The sequence below is a fragment of the Bacillus rossius genome, chromosome 2 (assembly GCF_032445375.1).
Source record: "Bacillus rossius redtenbacheri isolate Brsri chromosome 2, Brsri_v3, whole genome shotgun sequence".
Taxonomy (NCBI): domain Eukaryota; kingdom Metazoa; phylum Arthropoda; class Insecta; order Phasmatodea; family Bacillidae; genus Bacillus; species Bacillus rossius.
In genome coordinates, this window is record NC_086331.1 from 53,504,519 (window position 1) to 53,523,427 (window position 18,909).

General features: G+C 34.9%; 1 protein-coding gene and 1 long non-coding RNA gene across 3 annotated transcripts in view; both read left to right on the plus strand.

Moving 5' to 3' along the window:
* Nucleotides 1-1,853: 1,853 nt before the first annotated feature.
* LOC134529959 (uncharacterized) lies at nt 1,854-4,199 on the plus strand. Its single transcript, XR_010074756.1, has 2 exons — nt 1,854-2,247; nt 4,091-4,199. It is a non-coding gene; the product is annotated as an uncharacterized LOC134529959 (long non-coding RNA).
* Nucleotides 4,200-5,684: 1,485 nt separating this feature from the next.
* LOC134529284 (protein C-mannosyl-transferase DPY19L1) overlaps nt 5,685-18,909 on the plus strand; it is a 130,499-nt gene continuing 117,274 nt past the window's right edge. The window contains exons 1-2 of one of the 2 annotated variants that reach the window (XM_063363189.1): nt 5,685-5,901; nt 14,674-14,786. In XM_063363189.1, the coding sequence (XP_063219259.1) occupies nt 5,754-5,901; nt 14,674-14,786 (261 nt within the window). In that variant the 5' untranslated portion in view covers nt 5,685-5,753. Of the gene's footprint in view, nt 5,902-14,673; nt 14,787-18,909 lie in introns of those variants that run through there. The other variant, XM_063363190.1, reaches the window with a different exon arrangement.

Sequence of the window (18,909 nt, forward strand, 5' to 3'; positions counted from 1 at the left end):
AAACTACATGACCATGATTTTATAAGTAGGCCCAGGGACCGGAAAGTTACTTTTAAAAAGTAACTCAGTTACAGTTACAAATACTCCATTGGAAATGTAACCCTGTTACAACTACAAGTTACACTACTGAAAATAAACCAGTTATAGTTACAGTTCTGAGAAAAGTAACTGTAAGATACTTTAACAGTTACTTTTTGAAAAACTAAAAATGTGATACGTAATAATGTTATAATTAAAAGCTAATAAAACATATTGTGTTTAGTAAAGATATATGTTTCATTTAAACTGAAAATTTTTAAATTAGGTCTTAAATTACATTGAGTAATTAGTTCACTCTACAAAATAATAACACTGATATCAAATCACCACTTTTTTAACCACTGCTTATTGATCTTGAGTTTCAGTGGCTTCTCAAAATTTGATTCGCTTAAATTGCCACTATTTAGGCGAAAAACTAAACTTGCACAGCTGAATAACCTTTCAGCTGCAGCCCTTGTTGGCATTGCTGTGTTCAACTTAATGAAAAGATTTTGATTTGATGATAGTCATCGAGTGAAGAAATGTCCTTATTCCAACACCCCAAAAACCTTTGTAGCTCTTGTTCGCCAGAATCTTCCACTGGGCTTCTCTTATTTAAGCCAAAGAAATCCTCTTCTTCCTCATCACTGTGTCTCTGACCTTCTGGACATTCCAATGCAGTCCTCTGTAAAAAAAAACTGGCCAAATTATGCTTGGCTTTATCCTTTTGTCCTTCTTCTAGCCAGTCAAGTTTGATTCTGGGGTGAAGGCAAGCTGCTGCAATAAGCTCTTTACTGGAGAAATTGTTCTGAAATCTAAAAAAAAAAAAAAACTAATATTAGTTTTAAATTCCAGCAAATATGCAATAATAATGAAAAATTGAAGAGCTGAACTAGACATTTGTGCAAACCTTTTCTGAACACCACCTATTATTGACTTAACAAGTGGCTCACAAACTGTCAAAGATTTAAACCGATATTTTTCTGTTCTCTTCTTGATTCCCTGAAGTGTGGAAGTAAGTATCACATATACATTCCATTTTCACTTTGTAGGATGTCAATTGCCTGAGCACTTCAAAATAAGGTTATTTTGATCACTCGACCGAACTTCGAAAAAATTAGAATATGAAGGCCACGGCAACGAAAGTTCTGGACTGCTTTCTCGGCTTCTCACTTCATTAGATTCTGTTATTTGCTTTCGCGCATATGCACAGGTAGGTTAATTTATCAAACAGCACAGCAGTAAACCCGCATGTCGCAAATATTAAATAAATGACAATCAGAATACGAGCGCAGGCCAGCCAACAACATTTTTACAAGTAGGTACAAGAAATACCATCGCAAATAATACGCTTGTCGGGATTTTCGTTCTGGGATTGAAAAAATCAACAAATCGTTGTTCCCCAAGCAGCAGAAACATATTTTAAAAATATTTTTGTAATATTTCTTCATTGCACTGGCAATATTTGTAAAATAAAACATTTTTATAATATATATAAAATGTTTCCTGAAAAACATTAATAAAGAAACATTTTAAATATGTTGTTTGTATAACATTACTTATAAGGTCTTTTTAAAACCTTTGTTTAATATTGCACGAAAAATATTTCACTAAACATGTTATCAAAACATTTTTAATAAAACCTTTAAAACCATTGATTTTGAATATTTCTCTTAATCGTTAAGAAATTGGAAATAATTTTTTTTATTTAATGAAACTGGATGGAGCTACTGCAGCGATGCTTATTGAAACCACAGCCATGATCGAGACCGAAATGAAACTGAACCATAGATGCAGAATTCTATTCAACCGTAAAATTGTGTTTTGCAGAAAGTTTTAAAAGCAAAGCTGCTTTCATTTCAGCAGTATCTGTTTCTTATTTCCTATTGGTAGAACCAGCAATGATTTTTTTTTTGTGCTTACACAGAAACGAAAATGGTGGCTACGATGTGTTTGTTTTTGTTACGTGTTGCATTGAATTATTCTCAAGGAAGTGTTCCCGCAGATACCAATTACTTTTTCTGCGGTGTAGGGCTAGGTAGATAATGTAAAGCTTTTGCTAATCTCTGGACAAGACCTCTCGGTACTTAAAGAATGTGGACGCTGGACGATGAGAGAAAAAAAAACTCAGTGTAGGCCTATATGTGGTGAAAGTGAAAGGTGTTATTTGGGCTATTTGTTTGTGCGTTGGTAATAAATAATCGTGAAATGTGGACGTACACATTGCAGGTAAATTATAGTTTTCTGTTTACTAGTTCAGGAATAACTTGTTTAATTTTTCATAACAAAGTGATTTTGTTAACCTAGAAGTACATAACATCTTGAGTAGGTACAGGCAAATAGTATTTACTTTTTTTTAGGGGGTAAATCTGAATGCATTGTAGTAGAAACCCTTCCTTTATCATATAAGCACATCTACGACACAATTTAAATACGATAAATATTTACATGGCTATCCACAGTTGCGTAAAAGTGTCAAGGTCTTGATTGAACATTTGGAATAAACATATTCGGTAATTATCATGACTAGTCCGTCTTCCTTAAAAAAAAATTTAAAAATTGACAATACTTTCATTTTGTGCTAAAAAAATTACTCTTTCTAACACAACTTGCGGAAAAGTGACAAGGGCTAATTAATCGGCTCTGTTGGTATTGTTTGGCTCAACGGGGCGGTCCCATAAAATTATTGTTTTGGCGTTTTTAGCAAGTAGGTATACCTTCCAGACTCTGGCGTTAAGAAAGGAGGGTTAAAAAAAATTGTTTGGAAATAAAACTAAGTGTAATTTAGTAAATTTTTCTATAATGGGATGGTTTTTGAATTGGTGTATATTTTATATAGTTTTGGGGTAAGGAACCCAATATATGGTAAATATGTAGTTGAGCGGTATTTGCGAAAAAAAATGTTAAAAATCCAAAAATACCTTTATTAGACGCTCTTCAACTTCCTCTTTTCATTAAAAGCGGCGGAGGTAAGAAATTCCAAATACTTTAGGAGATATCGAATTTTTAAATTTCATCATATGTAGTTGAGCGGTATTTGCGAAAAAAAATGTTAAAAGTCCGAAAATACCTTTATTAGATGCTCTTCAACTTCCTCTTTTCATTAAAAGCGGCGTAGATAAGAAATTCCAAATTTGAGGGGGGGAAAAGGCATGCAGTAGGAATAAAAATGTAAATTTTCTCGTTTGTGATGACCTGACAGATTTTGAAACACATCCTTCAACAACTAAGTTAAACAACCCTGTTATTGCACATGTACAGGGCCTCATGGTAGTTTGAGAATAAATAAATAAAATAATTATTTTTGGTATATATGGCAATTGTTTGCATACAGCAGAAATACACTACGGAATCTCCGCTGTCATAATTGATAGGGCACAAATTTGTTTGATATGAATGGGTGTTCGCTAGATAGCCTAAAAACATGTTGCTTAACGATTTGAATACAAGTTTTGCATGAAAATATTATTGTTTGTGGGTTTTATAACAAGTTGCACACACCTAGAACAGACCATAGTGTGTGTCTCACACACTTTGCAAAATAAAATATTGATTTTTTAAGAGAACTCATTAATTTTTAACTTCAAAATCTTACTAAATTGAGAACTAACATAGGGGATATTTTGTTAAAAATTGGATTTGACATTTTCTCAACTGTGTGTTCTTTATTGGATGCTACATTTGCGACTTAGGCTGTCGTTACAGCGTTTAGACAAAGAAAGAGTGATGTGCAGATGTCACTTTAAAAACGTATCAGGTAAAAAATGATGGGAGATATTTTGTTTAGAATTATATTTCCAACATTTTCTGTAAGAGTGTATTTTTTTCTGCTAGATATAAAGAATATTTGTTAATGGGGGTTTTTACTGTAAAATACATATATGTAGTTATTAATTTTTTTATCCCCTCCCCAAAGAAATATACTATTATCCAAAAATTTCTACTATTCAAAATAGCACAAGACCAGACAGTTTCAGATATAGAGGCTACACAACTAGGTTTGAACCTAGAGTGAACACTGTATGAAGCTGGTGCTTACAAAGAAGATAAATTAATCCTTTATGTGTTGTAGGAGTGCTTCGGCTCAGAATAAGGGAGATGAACACGAGTTCCTAAACTGAGGGTGGACAGTTTGCTGATTGTGCTATGTTAAATAAAAATTGAGTGCTTACATTGTTAAACCATGCATATTTTTTCTTCAACATTTTCCTCCCCCTTTTTCCCCTCTTTTGGCATGAAAGAAGAAATTTGTATAGTAAATATTAGTGGAGAGTGTGTTCAGTCACATATGTAATTGTATTGACAGGGAGATTGCCTAAGCATATCTCATGTAGATTTTTTTAATTCTGGTACTTCGCCGATTACTTATTTTGAGTTTCATATCAGCAGAATACAATGACAGTCCATGTACAGTGGTGCTTGATGTGCTCTACCAACATTTGAAAAATATTATAAATATGTCCCTTTTGCAATAGGGTTGTAATATTTTAGCTGAATTGCAGTAACCTTTTGTTAATATTTCATAAAAATTTTGCAAAATTTGTTTTGCAAGTTAAATTTTTTTGTATAAATGTTAAATTTGCAACAGGTGTGTTCAAAATATCGCAGCAACCAATTATTCATATTTATTCCATATACTTTAAATATTGCAGCAATGTTTCATTTGCAACAGGCTTGCTCAAAATCTTGCAGCATTCATTTCTTAATATTTATTTCATGTACATATGTAATTGCAGAAATGTTTCATTTGCAACAGTAGTGTTCAAAATCTTGCACCAATATTGCTGGAACCTTTTATTAATATTTATTTAATGTTTTTAAAATATTTTGTTTTGCTATCGTAATTATTTTTTGTACATTTTATATATGTTTTTACATTATATTTTTAAAATGTTTTGAAATGTTGCAACAATGTTTCATTTGCAATGGGTTTGTGCTACTCATAACATTGCTGCAATGTTTCTGCAAAGTTTAATACATATTTTAAATACATTTTAAAATCATTTTTGTAATATTTAAAAAAATATTTTTTAAATATATCCTTGCTGGTTGGGTCGTTCAATAAGAAATACATTTAAAAGATGTAACGCAAGAAGTAACGACAATTGTCGTTACTTTAAGGTGGAAAAATGTAGGCCCAAACAAGAGGCATGTTTTAACCTAACCTGAACACTCAAGGACAATGATTAAACTTACTTGTGAAAAGTTATTTTCTTCTGTTTTTCTACTTCCAGCTGTTCAGCCCCCTTCCTTGCACTCCTGTTCGTGCACCCATATGCCAAACAAGACGACATTTCACGTAAATACACACTCCAAGAGCTCGAATTCCCATCCAACACGATCCAACGTTAACACAGCAGTCCTAATTTCAGTAAAACACTTCCAATTTGGCGCTAAAAACTTCCAGTTAGTATATAGAAATGTAGTTTACTACATACTCTTGTACACAATCATTTTTCTCGAGTCAACAGTCTTTATTTGTTTAATATTCATGCACTTTTCCAACACCATACATACATCACTTATGAGAAAAATCGATTTTCTTCATGTCACAATATGGCGGCGACCTTCTTCCCCCTTACGTCCCATGGCTTCAGCAGAGATACCATCAAACTGTGTTTATGCTCCATCTGTAACTTTCTCTAATCTCTGGTTCTCATGTATAATTTGTTTACTTCATTTGTTTATTAAACATACGGTGGATTTGAATTACTGGAAATACAAATTCGTTTATAATGAGAGTTCGTACATCAGAAAAACGTAAAGCATCATCAGTAAACAAAAAGAAATACAAAGTGGCTGCGTCTACAACACAAGAGAACACAAAGCTTAACGCAGACACACGGAAAAAAGTGTTTTACACTATAGCAGTATTATGTTTAGGTGAGATTTGTGCAAAGGTTATTACGTTAGGTGTGATATTTATATGTGTAGGAAACGAATTTTGTATAAAATTTATTTACATTGACACAATATGGTTCCGTGTATAGTAACCAGGTGCCATGAGTTACAAGGCTAAACCTATTCTGTATTACATTACTAAGTAAACACAACACATGCTCGCCGATTATGTACATATGAGTGACGGTAAATTTAGACTTCACTTACTCTTTCAAAAGAATATTTATTAAATCGCGAAAAATGGGTTAATATATTACGCCTCCCCTTTTCCGCAAAGTAAAAAAAAAAATTAAAAAAAAATACCATTTTGTAACACTAGAGACGTTCCTGAACTTACCCTGAAAACAGCGTTATTAAATTCGTACAAGTTTATGAGAAATCAGATTTTAGCTCCCATTTCAATACCTGTGAATTGCTGCTGCTGCAGCCATGAATTGTTTACCTGTGTCGGTTTGTGTGTTTGTTTTGATGAACTTAATTTAAATATTTTGAATGGTAGATTAGGTACGATAAGCTACATTAAAAATACTTTGAAACATTGTGGTTGGTTGGGTTAGTATAGCAACAATAAAAATACTGTCAAATATTTTGTATGGTTGCTTAAGAATTTACAATTTAAGATGTACAGGTACTTTAAATGAAATGTAAAAAAAAAAAAAACTTTCTTTATTCAAAGAAATTTGGACAAACAACCAGCAAACATAAACTATAAACATTAATATTTCCCTCCACCTGCAATGCGCCATTATATTAACTACTTCTATAATAAAACAATACCTCCTTTGACTAAAGATCTTGAAAATAAACACAGAAACCCGTAGGGGTAAACAATAAATGCAAGCAGCAACGTCCATGCACAGGTACCTATTGTAATTTAAGTTGAAAGTGTGATTTCTCATAAACTATTTCATATTTATTAACTCTGTTTTCAGGGTAAATACAGAAATGTCTCTAATGTTGGAAGATGGTATTTTCTTAATTTTATTTTTACTTTGCAGAAAAGTCGCGATGCAAGAAATTTAAATAAAAATGTTTTTGGAATTTACAATAAACATTGTTATTTTTCCTGCGGAGCAATGTGATATTTTTTAAACAAGGATTTTATTTATGAATGTTAAATTGTTTTGCTTTGCACGGTACATTTTCTGTGATATTACAGAGTCCCTGCTATTCTCTTAAGGAAAAAAATATGATTGATGTAATAACTTGCTGCAGTTTCGAGGATTTTGCGAATGAGAAGAATAAAGAATTTTTTTATTTCATTTCATGACATGTTTTTGTATCATCCTCCAAGAGAACATTGTGATGTTTCCAGTAGTTCACAGTTTTAATGATTATTTAGGTTTAAATAATACAAATACTCTGATATAATAACTGTCAATTGGGTTAGGTTAGCTTTATTTAAAATACTTAAGGTAAATGTCTAGATTGACAGTTTTTTCCTTAATATAAAAAATTCCAAAAATGGTATGTTTGAGCTCTTTTTAGATTTTACCGTAAAACAGCATTTAAAATTCCTACTGGATTCAAAAAAACTTGCTAGTGGGCAGGGTCATAGTTAAGGGAAATTGTGGGGTAAATGTCATTAATAAATGAGACAAAAATTATTGTAATATTATTAAAATTACTAAAGCAATGATGTAGGAATGTAATAATTTTACATTACTATTCACTCATTTACAGCTGGATAAAACTCCCAATTTTGGCAGACTTTAAGGCCATTTCCCCACTACTAAGATTTTTACAATATTATGCCAGGATCAAGTGCACAGGAAATGTACTAAATTAAAATAGCATCCATCATGTTCAACAGGATCAATGTATACAGGATCATGCAATCAGGATCAAATGCACAGCATGTGGGTGTTAGATATAACAAAAAAGGTACAACTTTGAACAAGCAACCTATGTCTGATCCATGTCACGTGTTTTTCGCTGTGAGCAGAAAATGGTGACTTTCAAAACCATATAGAACCTTTAATGAAAAATTTATTTTGTGAGGTAGGGCTAACCAATGTAATTAGAATTCTCCGACCATATTGACGTACATTGTGCCTCTCATCACATGGTACTCACCGTAACATAATCCATTCTGACATCAGAAAATACAAGGATAAAAATTGACGAATTCACTACAAACAATGCTTTCACTTAGTAAACAACACATAATGGGGGGCGAAAATCACGGATAATCGAATTCAAATGTATTTACATGGTTGCTACAGGACTAGAAAACCGGGAAAACCGGGAAATGTCAGGGAAATGAAAATGGTCAGGGAATTCCGGGAAATGTCGGGGAAAATTCTACGAAGTCTGGAAATTTTAAAGTTGCGTATAATTCAATCAAAGCTTTGTTTTGATGCGCTCGTACCGCTACCGAACGACTCCGCTAAAAGGCTGCTGCTTAAAGCACACAGCAACTGCAACTTTTTTTTTACTTGGTCTACGATTGTCCGTTGCAATAGACTGTTACAACCACCCACCATAATTTATGGCCAATCCAGGCACTAGTTTGTTCACTAGCGAACCCAGGCCTTCATTATTTCGTGTGTTGCTCCTTTTTAATTTGCCCTTGAGACTTTGTATTATGTTCCGTTCCATGCAGTGAACTACAGAACGGGCATGGCGTCGTTTATCTTTTTAAGGCTATTTTCACGTGGAATAAGGTGAGTACCTACAAAGCTTATTACGTGAATTTAAAGGCGTTGTTTTAGGTGACGTTAGTTTTTGATGCGATGATAAGAAAATAAAGTGATAAATAGGCAATACCAATTCTCATTTTTAAAACTACCAAGCTGATAACGAAAACACGTGGCTTTTGTGTGCGGTTATTTTTTTTTTTGGCGTTTTTATACTTATTTTTTTTTAATTACTTTTTTTTCAATTGTTATAATCCGTGAGTTCTGTTGCGTGACACTTGCATTGTGTATAAAAAAAATGCATAACTGAACATGTTTTTCCCCAGAATCGTTATTCAACATTGTAAGATTGTAAGAGTATTGCTTGTTGTAATGCTGCTATTGTAATTCTCTAAGAAGGCCCGTTATATTGCTAGGTGTGTATTTGTAATAGTTTTTGTATTTGTGTAGTTATATTTTTTTAATAATTCATAAACAATGTTTTAACCTAACCTGAAAATATTATGTACTTTTTTTTAGCTTAGAGATGTCGAAGAAAACTACTTTTAAGGAGAATTGGCTCAAGGAGCCACAGTTTCAGCATATCAAACCCTCTGCTAAAAACATAAATTCTGCGTACTGCACTTTGTGCTACAAAAGTATTCAACTCAGCAATATGGGTCGAAGAGCTCTCACCAGCCATTACGAAGGAAAAAAACACATTCACAATTCTGCCGTCAAAATAACACAAAAAAAAACCTTACTTTACATCATGTTGAAATTTTTATGTTACATTTAATCATATGCACTCTAATATTTATGGTACGTATGTACTTCAAAAGAAAGTCAGGGAATTTTTCTGTTAAATTTTTGGAAAACAGGGAAAAGTCAGGGAATTCTAAGATTATATTTCTGTAGCAACCATTATTTAGATTATACAATACAGCGCAAAATTTTGTAAGTAATTTATACAAAACATATGTACAAGTATCACTAACACTAATTATTAATTTTTAAAAATATGTATGAATGCAATTTTTTTTAATGACCTAAAAGACACGGTTTCAGTGAAAAATATATATTATCATCCGAATCAATTTTATGAGGTGTGGAAGGATTGTCTTGTTGGAGTCTATTAATGATATCTGTTTCTTGAAGCACTTCATAACCTGGTTCATTCTTATCACAAAGTAGCCACTCTCTCTCTTATCTTGTCCGTCAACACTGGCAAATGTGACATCTGAACCCACAATCTCCAATCATTGGCTCACTTAATCTTCTTTGACCTCCGCAAACTCATCACGTTCATCCTCCAAAATTGTCCTCCACGAAACTTCTTAAGTTTTTGAAGGCAAGTCGTTTCACGCCTGACAGACAGAGAATATTGCATCTTTGATTGTCCATAATTTCATGGTTTAACTCATAGAACTGTAAATCTTAAAAATGATTTTCTGTAAAGCCGTTTTATGCATTCTATTACCTCATGGTCTATTGGCTGGATCAATGAAGTGACGCTTGGCGGACGAAGATTTGTCCATCTTCACTAATTAATGTTGATTCGGGAGGATGGCAGGGTGCATTTTTCAGCACAAGGATGGCTTTTTGGAGCAAGGCCTTTGCCAATTAAATGTTGGCAAACATGTGGCACAAATTTTACAAAAAAAAAAATTTCAAAATGGCTTGATTCATCCATGCTTTTGGATGGCTATAATATTGACAGGGTTAATGGCGAAACTCGGTCCCTTTAAATGACCTTGATCTTTTTGCTCGCCCAGTGATTGCTAATTTAAGCTTGTGAGTTCCAGCTGCATTTGCACAAGCCAGGAAGGTTATGTATTTTTTGCTTGATTTATGCCCCGGGGCGATCTTTCAGACTGGGCCGCTAATGTTTTAGAGTGTATCATTTTCCAAAATAAACCTGTTTCATCTGCATGATAGATCTGTTAAGGGGATTAACTAAACTTGTGTATCATGTCCTTAAAGCTGTCTATGAATATTGTAGCTGCACATAAATCGCCACTTATTGATTCACCCTCGATATTTAATTGCCTAATGCCTACTTTTAAAATTAGTCAACCACCCTTGAGAGGCAGAGAACGGTTCTTTGATACTTAATTTTTCATGAAGCCATAGATACAGGAAGTCCTTCTGCTTGTTCCTGCTTAAACCACTCGAAAAGAGCTCCATTGAGGTCAACCATTGTAAATGTTTTCATGGTTTTTCTCTTTATTGTGCCAGAATCACTTTATGTAACAAATTTTAAAATATCACTCTTCCTTTACACCAAATCTCGCACAGTTTTCTCACCGATTCCATATTCCATTGACAGTTTCTTTACACTTTCCCCGTTGTCAATGCGGTTGATAATCACAACTTTTTGTTCAAGAGTGAGAACGACACGCTTTCGTTTGGAAGCCATCCTCACAGTAGAAAAACTAAATTGAGACTGACTGCTGAGATTGCGAGGGTCGGGAAGGTTCAAGAGTGTGAGTGTGCCGACTTCCACGAAGGGCAGGAAGTGATTGTAGGAAGGAAGGGCAGTGTTCTGTATTTGTAATTCAGCTTAACCCGGACTAGTATTTCTTCTCATGGGTATTTCTTTGTCCGTTCGTTTGTACTTTTTTTGTAGTTTTTAGTTTTACTCCTTTCTTGTCTCTTCCCTAATGAATTGCACATCGCGGGCTTGGGTCCCCACCCCAAAAAAAATAAAAAATGTTAAATTTTTAATGGATAACACGGTTAACCGAATGCCGGTTAATTGGGTCACGGATAATTGAGGTTGTACTGTACACATTTCTAGTTTATTCAAGTGCAAGTAGTTTTAAATATACTTTCTTTATAGTTGCAGTCATGCATACAGCCAAAAATGTGTACAAAACCATTATCATAAATAATATAACACCACACTTGAATCATACAGTATCGAAATGAAAACAAACATGAATACAGCACTTAAACTGTAAAACTTGCAGGTTATTAAAATCTCACAATCTTCCACTCCTGTGTTATCACAACCACCCAAATGGTTAGTGGAAGTGATGTCTTTTTTTTTAATGCAGAAGCAGCTTTTCTAGAAAATTAATATAACTACTTTAAAACTTTATAGGCAGTTGGTTAGGTTTGCTAGTTTATAAATAATTTAAGATAGTGTAGATAATTTTGATTTCTTTAATATAAACACAGACAACTCATAATCACACAAGCACTTTTTATTTAGTTTTATGTTAATGGTATGTTAACCTGGTATTACATTAACCTGGTGTTATTTACTACATAGTTTACAAAGTACCAAGCAAGCACTAGCTTTTTTGTTTTCAGGCTTACCAACCAGAATACATAGAATGTCTCCAGGCATACTTTAAATTTATCTTCCCAACAGATAATTGGTTAGGTTAGGTAAGCTACTTTAGAAATGCTGTAAAATCATTTGAATGGCCGGTTAAAGTTTACCATTTAAAAATGTAGTTAACTTAACCAAACAACCATACTTACTAAATTATAGTAATATTTATAATGCAGCTAACCTGACCTAACCAACCGTTCACATTATTTCACAGAATTATTAATGTAGCTGACATAACCTTATCAACTGTTCTCCCAATTTTATGCAAATTTTAATGTACCTACCCTAACTTTACTTCTCATTAAAATGGTAAATTGCTTAAAGTATCACAACACCCTCTTAGATAATTATTCTAAAATATGCCAGGAAGTAAAAAAAAAAAAATTTAGATATTTTTATTTTTATCATTGGCAAAAGATAACTTTAATTTTAACTTTTTTATGAGTTGATAAAAGTAAAATTTATCCTATATGGTTTAGCATACAATTCTATCTTACACATCTTTCATTGCATCTACCTACAGTAAACACAAATTTGATTCATGAAAGTCTCAAATGATGATGAACCAATTTCCCTTTCTGACATTTTGCTAACCTGCTGCTGACTCCTAATATAAATTTGCCATTTTGACCCTAGTGTCACATGTCCAAGTGACGTTGCATGTGATATGGGCCAATAAAATGTCAATCATTGTAGCTAGGACAGCTAGGCATTTCCAGTTATTTCTTTGGGTGGAGACGTAAGCAACTTCCAGTTAAAGTTTCAAGTGATTAATCAGTTTCATGCAAAAAGTGATTGCAGATAGCTATCTTGATCCCAAAATCATATTATGGTTATTTGAATCAAGCCTTTAACTGGGCTCTCAAAAACTATTTGTAATTTAACCTAAATATTGCCAAAGTTGGCAGTAAATTAGAAAAAATAATTCCATGTCCAAACACTGGGACCAAAAGCATTACCTATATTTTAAATAGGGACCACAAATAATTTTTTTTTCCTTTTTGTGTACACAGTACATCTAAGTAGAACTAGAGAAATAACTATGAATAACTATAAATCAGTTTTACAACTTTTTGTGTACATGGTAGGCCTACATCTAAGTAGAATTAGAGAAAAGTAATAACTATGAAGCACTTTTACAGTTATGTGTCCTATGTGCACCGGCACTATGTGCATATAGCATACCTACCTTGCTGCCCTGCTTTTAATTCATTTCCAACTTTTTTTTTTTTTTTTCCAAATTGGTCTTACACATTCTACATTTTGTGCTTCACTGAATTTTTTTGAGTAACCTCTATTTGCTTTTTCTTTTATATGGTTATAACCGGAGGGGCATTTGGGGGGAAGGGGGGGGTGAGATATATCTTCCCCCCCCCCTGCTCTCAAAATCCTAAAACATTTATCATTCCCACCAACAAAAGGAAAGAATTTGAAAGCAAACAGCAGGCAAAGTGGTTCTCCTCTCCCCTACCCAAATGAAATTTTTTGGGTAAACTCCTGAATAAACATTTGCAAATTCAGCACTTCTTGGCTCCTCTGGCTATTTATACTGCTCTCTATTACTTTATTCCTCAGAGTAAAATTTTTTAATATTTTCAATTCATGATGCTTGATAGATTATTACAAGGCTGGGTCGTGAAGGCTGAAAATGATTATTTTATCAGCCTAAATCATTGATAACTGAGGAGTACTTTTGTCAATTCTTCAGCTCCAGGCTGTTGAAACACTGTGGTTGGGGATTTTAATAAAGTTCTGTAGAAGATGCAGCAAGTTTTAGTGAAAAGTAAAGTTAAACAATTCTTTCATACATACATACAATCATTAGAGATGATTATTTGAAAAACATTTTTAGGTCAAGATAATCTTCAAAACACTCTAAGTTCTTATATTTTATTTGAAGTACATTTGACAGGACATAACTATTTTTTAGAAAAATCACTGAGTGTTTGTAATGCAACAACTGTGTTCTCATTGGCCCATTAAAAACCATGCAAGCTCTTTTTAATGTTTGAAGCTTGTATGATAATAAATTTTGTAGACATAAGTTAACAGTATTGAAACTAAACAGATTTACTCACAATAAAATAGCATATCTTAAATGTGTATTTATAATGATACTAGTAGAGATTTTTAACAAAGAATTTTGGCAATATATAATTTTCAACATTCCAGAACAATTATTGAATTAATTGGTGCTTAACGTCTTGTTGACATCAGGGTCATTAGAGGTGATGATGTGGAAATGGAGCATTGATGGAATAAATGTTACGGGGATGTAAGAGTACTTGGAGCCATTTTTTGGGGATATGACAACAATTGATGGTATTTTTTATGAAATGATTGACCTGGGTCTTCATTTGTTTACAAATAACAAAACTTACATTTTAATAGTTTTAATGAACGGTAGCTGTGAGGTTTCAAATCATAACCATTAATATCATCCATGTTCATGAAAATAAGCTACTTCTACACATATCCTACATGGTATATGAGACCTGAAATGGTTTCCCATTTTTTAAAGTTCTTAATAATCTAGGAGGCTCCATTGAAATAACCCTTTCTGTGAATAACTTTGTGCCATTTAAGTTGACCATGATTTTTATATGAATTTGACTAGGCCAGTGATAAAATTAGAAAAGTGTCTATTAAATTTAAAAAAACATGTGTGTCAATGTAGCTGTATTTTTTCAATATTTTTTGCAGCATCCAAGCAGAATATTAATTTTTGTCTTCTTGCACACATCAGTAATTTGCTATAGCTGTGAAGGAAACATGCTCTTGTGTTTCTTGCAGCTGCAGGGATTGGAATGCTACATATGTATCATGTGTCCACGATTTTTGAAAATGACACTCATTTCTCCCACTTAGCTACAGTTGAACGTGAAATGGTATTCAGGACAGAGATGGTAAGTTTTTATACTTATTATTAGTAATAGGTATGTAATTATCAGTAGAAAATTTTTACAGTTAAATACAGTATGTCCACAAAAGAAAGGCCCAGTTTCAATGGTATATTATAACAGTTTAATTTAGACTATTTACAACAAATCATACATAAAATTTAAGGTAAACTAGCTTAGTTTTTCTTACAAATGATTAATATGTGTACCTTTAGTTATACGGCACAAATCTAAACTAAAGTCCAATTCTTCCCACACTTTGGTTAACAAGTCCTGAGTAATGGAAGCAATAGCCTCTTCAATTCTGTGTCTCAACTCTGGCGAATCATTAGGTAGTGGCCGAACATACAAACTTTTATAAAACCCCAAAGGAAAAAAAATCACATGACATTATGTCAGTTGAGCGCGGAGGCCAGCGAAAAAGAGCTCTGTTGTCTTGACCATTACAACCAATCCAACGATCAGGGACTTCAACGTTCACCCACTCTCATACACAGAGATTCCAATGGGGAGGGGCTCTATCGTGTTGCCAAATAAAGTTTATAGGTTCACCCTCTACTAATTGGGGAAAGAGCCATTTTTTCAACATATCCAGATAAGACACCCCTGTTATGGTATCTCCAGCAAAACAAAATGATCCGTACACTTGACGTCAGGACACAGCTTAGAAAACATTTAATTTTGGGGAATATCTTTGGTGTTCTACAAGTTCATGAGGATGTTCTGATCCCCAGATGTCCTTAAGATGAAAAGTTGACTCTTCGCTGAACACCATACGATCAAGAAAGTCATCTTCAACACTTGAATGCAAAGTTACAATGTACACCATAGTCATCTGCTTTTAAAGCATGTAGCAACTACAACCGGTATGGACGCATGTGTAAACATGTTCGTAAAACCTTCCACACGGCCGTCTTTGGCAACTGAAGTTCGAGACGTGCTTTCCAAACAGATTTCTTAGGACTACGCAGGTAAAATGATCTGACACTGTCAACATCCTGTACAGACACTTTTGGTCGTCCTGTGCTTTTTCCTTTACAAACACATTCGGTGGTTTCGAATTGCCTATATCATCGGCAGATATTTTTGTCACATGGGGGATTACAATTAAAATTTAAACAAAACTCACATTGAACTGAAATTACAGATTCATTCTTAGCAAATTGCAGAACACAAAACGCTTCATGCACAAGAGTTGCCATTTTGCTTATGTGGTGATGCAAGCGAGAAAACAACAAAGCAGTACTCGCATGTGCGAGTAAATCAAAAACTATTTGAGTTACTCTTTAATTGAGACTTTGAACTAACATTCTACAATGCTTACAGTTGATACTATTAAAAGTTATAACTTGGGATATTCTTTTATGGACATACTACTGTATAATTTGTGAATCAAATTGCATATAGCTTCCTTACATTATTGTATGTTTGTGTGCAAGGGTTACCAAACCTAGCAAATATATGTTGTTACAAGTGTTTGCAACAAAAAGATGTGTACAAACGTGACCATTTATTTCTGACCTAAACGTAACACAGTTTATATGAGACGACATGGTTCCATCTCAAACAGGAAGGGCTGTAGAAGGCCTGGACAGTAAGAGGGGGTAGAAAAGTATATTAGGGATATTATGAAATATATGTGAAGTAAAGTAACAAATGTTTGTATATGTACTAACCAAAACAGAATCTTCAATAAAATGGAGAAAAATGGTTATGGCAAATGTGGTACCCACACCCATATACAGGTTTAATTAATTAGGTGGCAGAGATGCTAAAGCAAGCAATTTTTGCCCAAAATGAAACCTTGTAAAGTTACAGGTGTGAAAAGTAGAGTGTAAATTCGAATTTGGTGGGCTTCAGGGGACTACTTCATTGGCTTAGAGAATGTGTAATCCAAGCGTAGTAGCTCTCAAACGCTCTGTGGGAAGCAGGTGACAAGCAAGGTACAACTGTTTAGAGTAAGCCACATGCAGTTTTGTGTACATCACCCTTCTTGGTATGAAACTCCCAGTTTCAGGTTGTCACTGATGAAGCTGTACAAACATTGTTACATGCATGCTAGGAGGCAAGGCCATGACGCGTTCCAAGTACCTGAGCAGGCCTTCCAGCGAGTCGGGCCAGCAGCCCTGCACAGGTGCTGACGTCACGCATGCCATGTTTTGCCCGGCTGGATTACCCGCCCTCCGCTCCCCGCTCACCATCCCGCCTCGGACTGTTGTCACTGACACTTTAAGCGGCCTGGGAATTCTGTGTGCTTCCCGAAGCCGCCGCGCGGAGTGACATGAATAAACGCCGCCTTTCTGGTCTTTTCGGGCATCGGTTCGGTTCAAGATGAAGCGACGCTTCATAGCCGCTCTCGTCCCTTTGAGAAGGATGCCATGAGGATATAAGTGACGATGCCAGCCTCTGCTGGAGTTCCGCGAGTTCGGAGAGTTCAGCAAGTTAGGAGAGTTCCACGAGTGAAGGGAAGTGCAACAGCAGCGCGACAAGGAGGGATGAGGCCATGAGAGTGTGACTGAGTGGCGCGAGACTATGTGTGTGGACAGGCACAATGTAAGGTGCGATTCACTGTTGAGCCTAGCTCCAGTGAGGAGTGCAAACTGTGGAACTGGACAGACATTGAGTGACTGGGGAATAAATATTTTTAAGTGCAAGTGATTGGTGATCAGAACTTTTTAAGTACAATTATTTATTGGTAATGTAAATATTAGCAATTAATAAAACTGAATAAAACTTAATTGGGTTATCCCTTACGAACCCAGTTTTCCCAACATTATTCATAACACTTTGGTGTCAGAAGTGGGATAGCCCTAACTAAAGGATATAGGATTAATATGAAGTGAATTAAAAAAAAAAAATAGAATTTAGATTTTCGAGATTTGCAATTAGTATTAGATACTGTAGTTAGTTTTGAGTGTAGTTATAGTGAAGTTAGTTGAAAGTTAGATTAGCTCGTAGGTCAAATTACAGTGTATTTCATAGGACAGTGGTTATAGTGACAGACTGGTAGTGTATGTGGATGAGAAAGATAGCTACCAACAAAGTTAAAAACGTAATGGCATTCTTGGCCGAAATAACAATGAAGTGAAGAGTAACCAGGAGAGAAGGGAGAGTAGGTGGGATGAAATGAAGAGTAGCCAGGAGAAAATGAAGAGTAGCCAGGATAAAATGAAGGGCCAGGAGGACATGAACTATAAAATGGAGAGTAACCAAGATGAGATGAAGAATGAAATGAAGAACTGTCAAGAAGAGGTGAAGAATCCCATGAAGACTGAGATAGAGGACATCAAGAAGAACCAAGAAGAACCAAGAAGAAATGAAGAAGATTAAAGAAACCAGCACTCAGCTGTAAGATAAAGTGCAGAGTTTGGAACAGCACCTCGCCCAACAAGAACAGCAACTTGCCAGGCAGAAACAACTACTAATTAAGCTTGAACAGGAAACTGAATGGCATGTAGAAGCTGTGACTGAGGAGTGCCGTCGGATGATCAAGGAAGCTACAGCTGCTGCAAACCGGATGAGTAACTCCGAGCATGTTAAGGTGGAGGGCACTTCCAGTGGCCACTCAAAATTCAAATCACTCACCTCCAATGGTCAATCTTCGTGGACAGTGTACAGAAACAGTTCGAAGTAGCTGCAGAAGTAAGTGTTTGGGGCGAGGAAGAAAAGGCAATGGCACTTGTCTTGACCCTGAGAGGCTCTCTAGATCTGCTGCAGACTATACCAGTCCCAGACCAGAAAGACTATGTAGTATTAGTAGAGGCACTTGAGCTGAGGTATGGTGACAGACACATGGGCGAGGTGTATAGAACGGCCCTGAACACATCAACATGGATCTTCAGAAACACTCCAAGAATTGAAAGTCGATGTTGAGAGACTCGTGCACCTCGCCTACCCTCAGAAGTACCAACAGAGTTCCACCAGCAGCTAGCCACCAGTGTTTTTATAGTGACTCAAAGATGCAGAGGTTCAGCAAACTCTTTGTTCGGCATGGCTCAAGAAGAGCTGCGAGGCTTTGGTCCATGCCCTGGAAATCGAGGCAGCATGCAGTGCCTCAAGGAACACAAGCATCGGGACAAGGAGAGCTGGACTGGAGCCCTACTATGGTGCAAATGCCAGAAACACCACT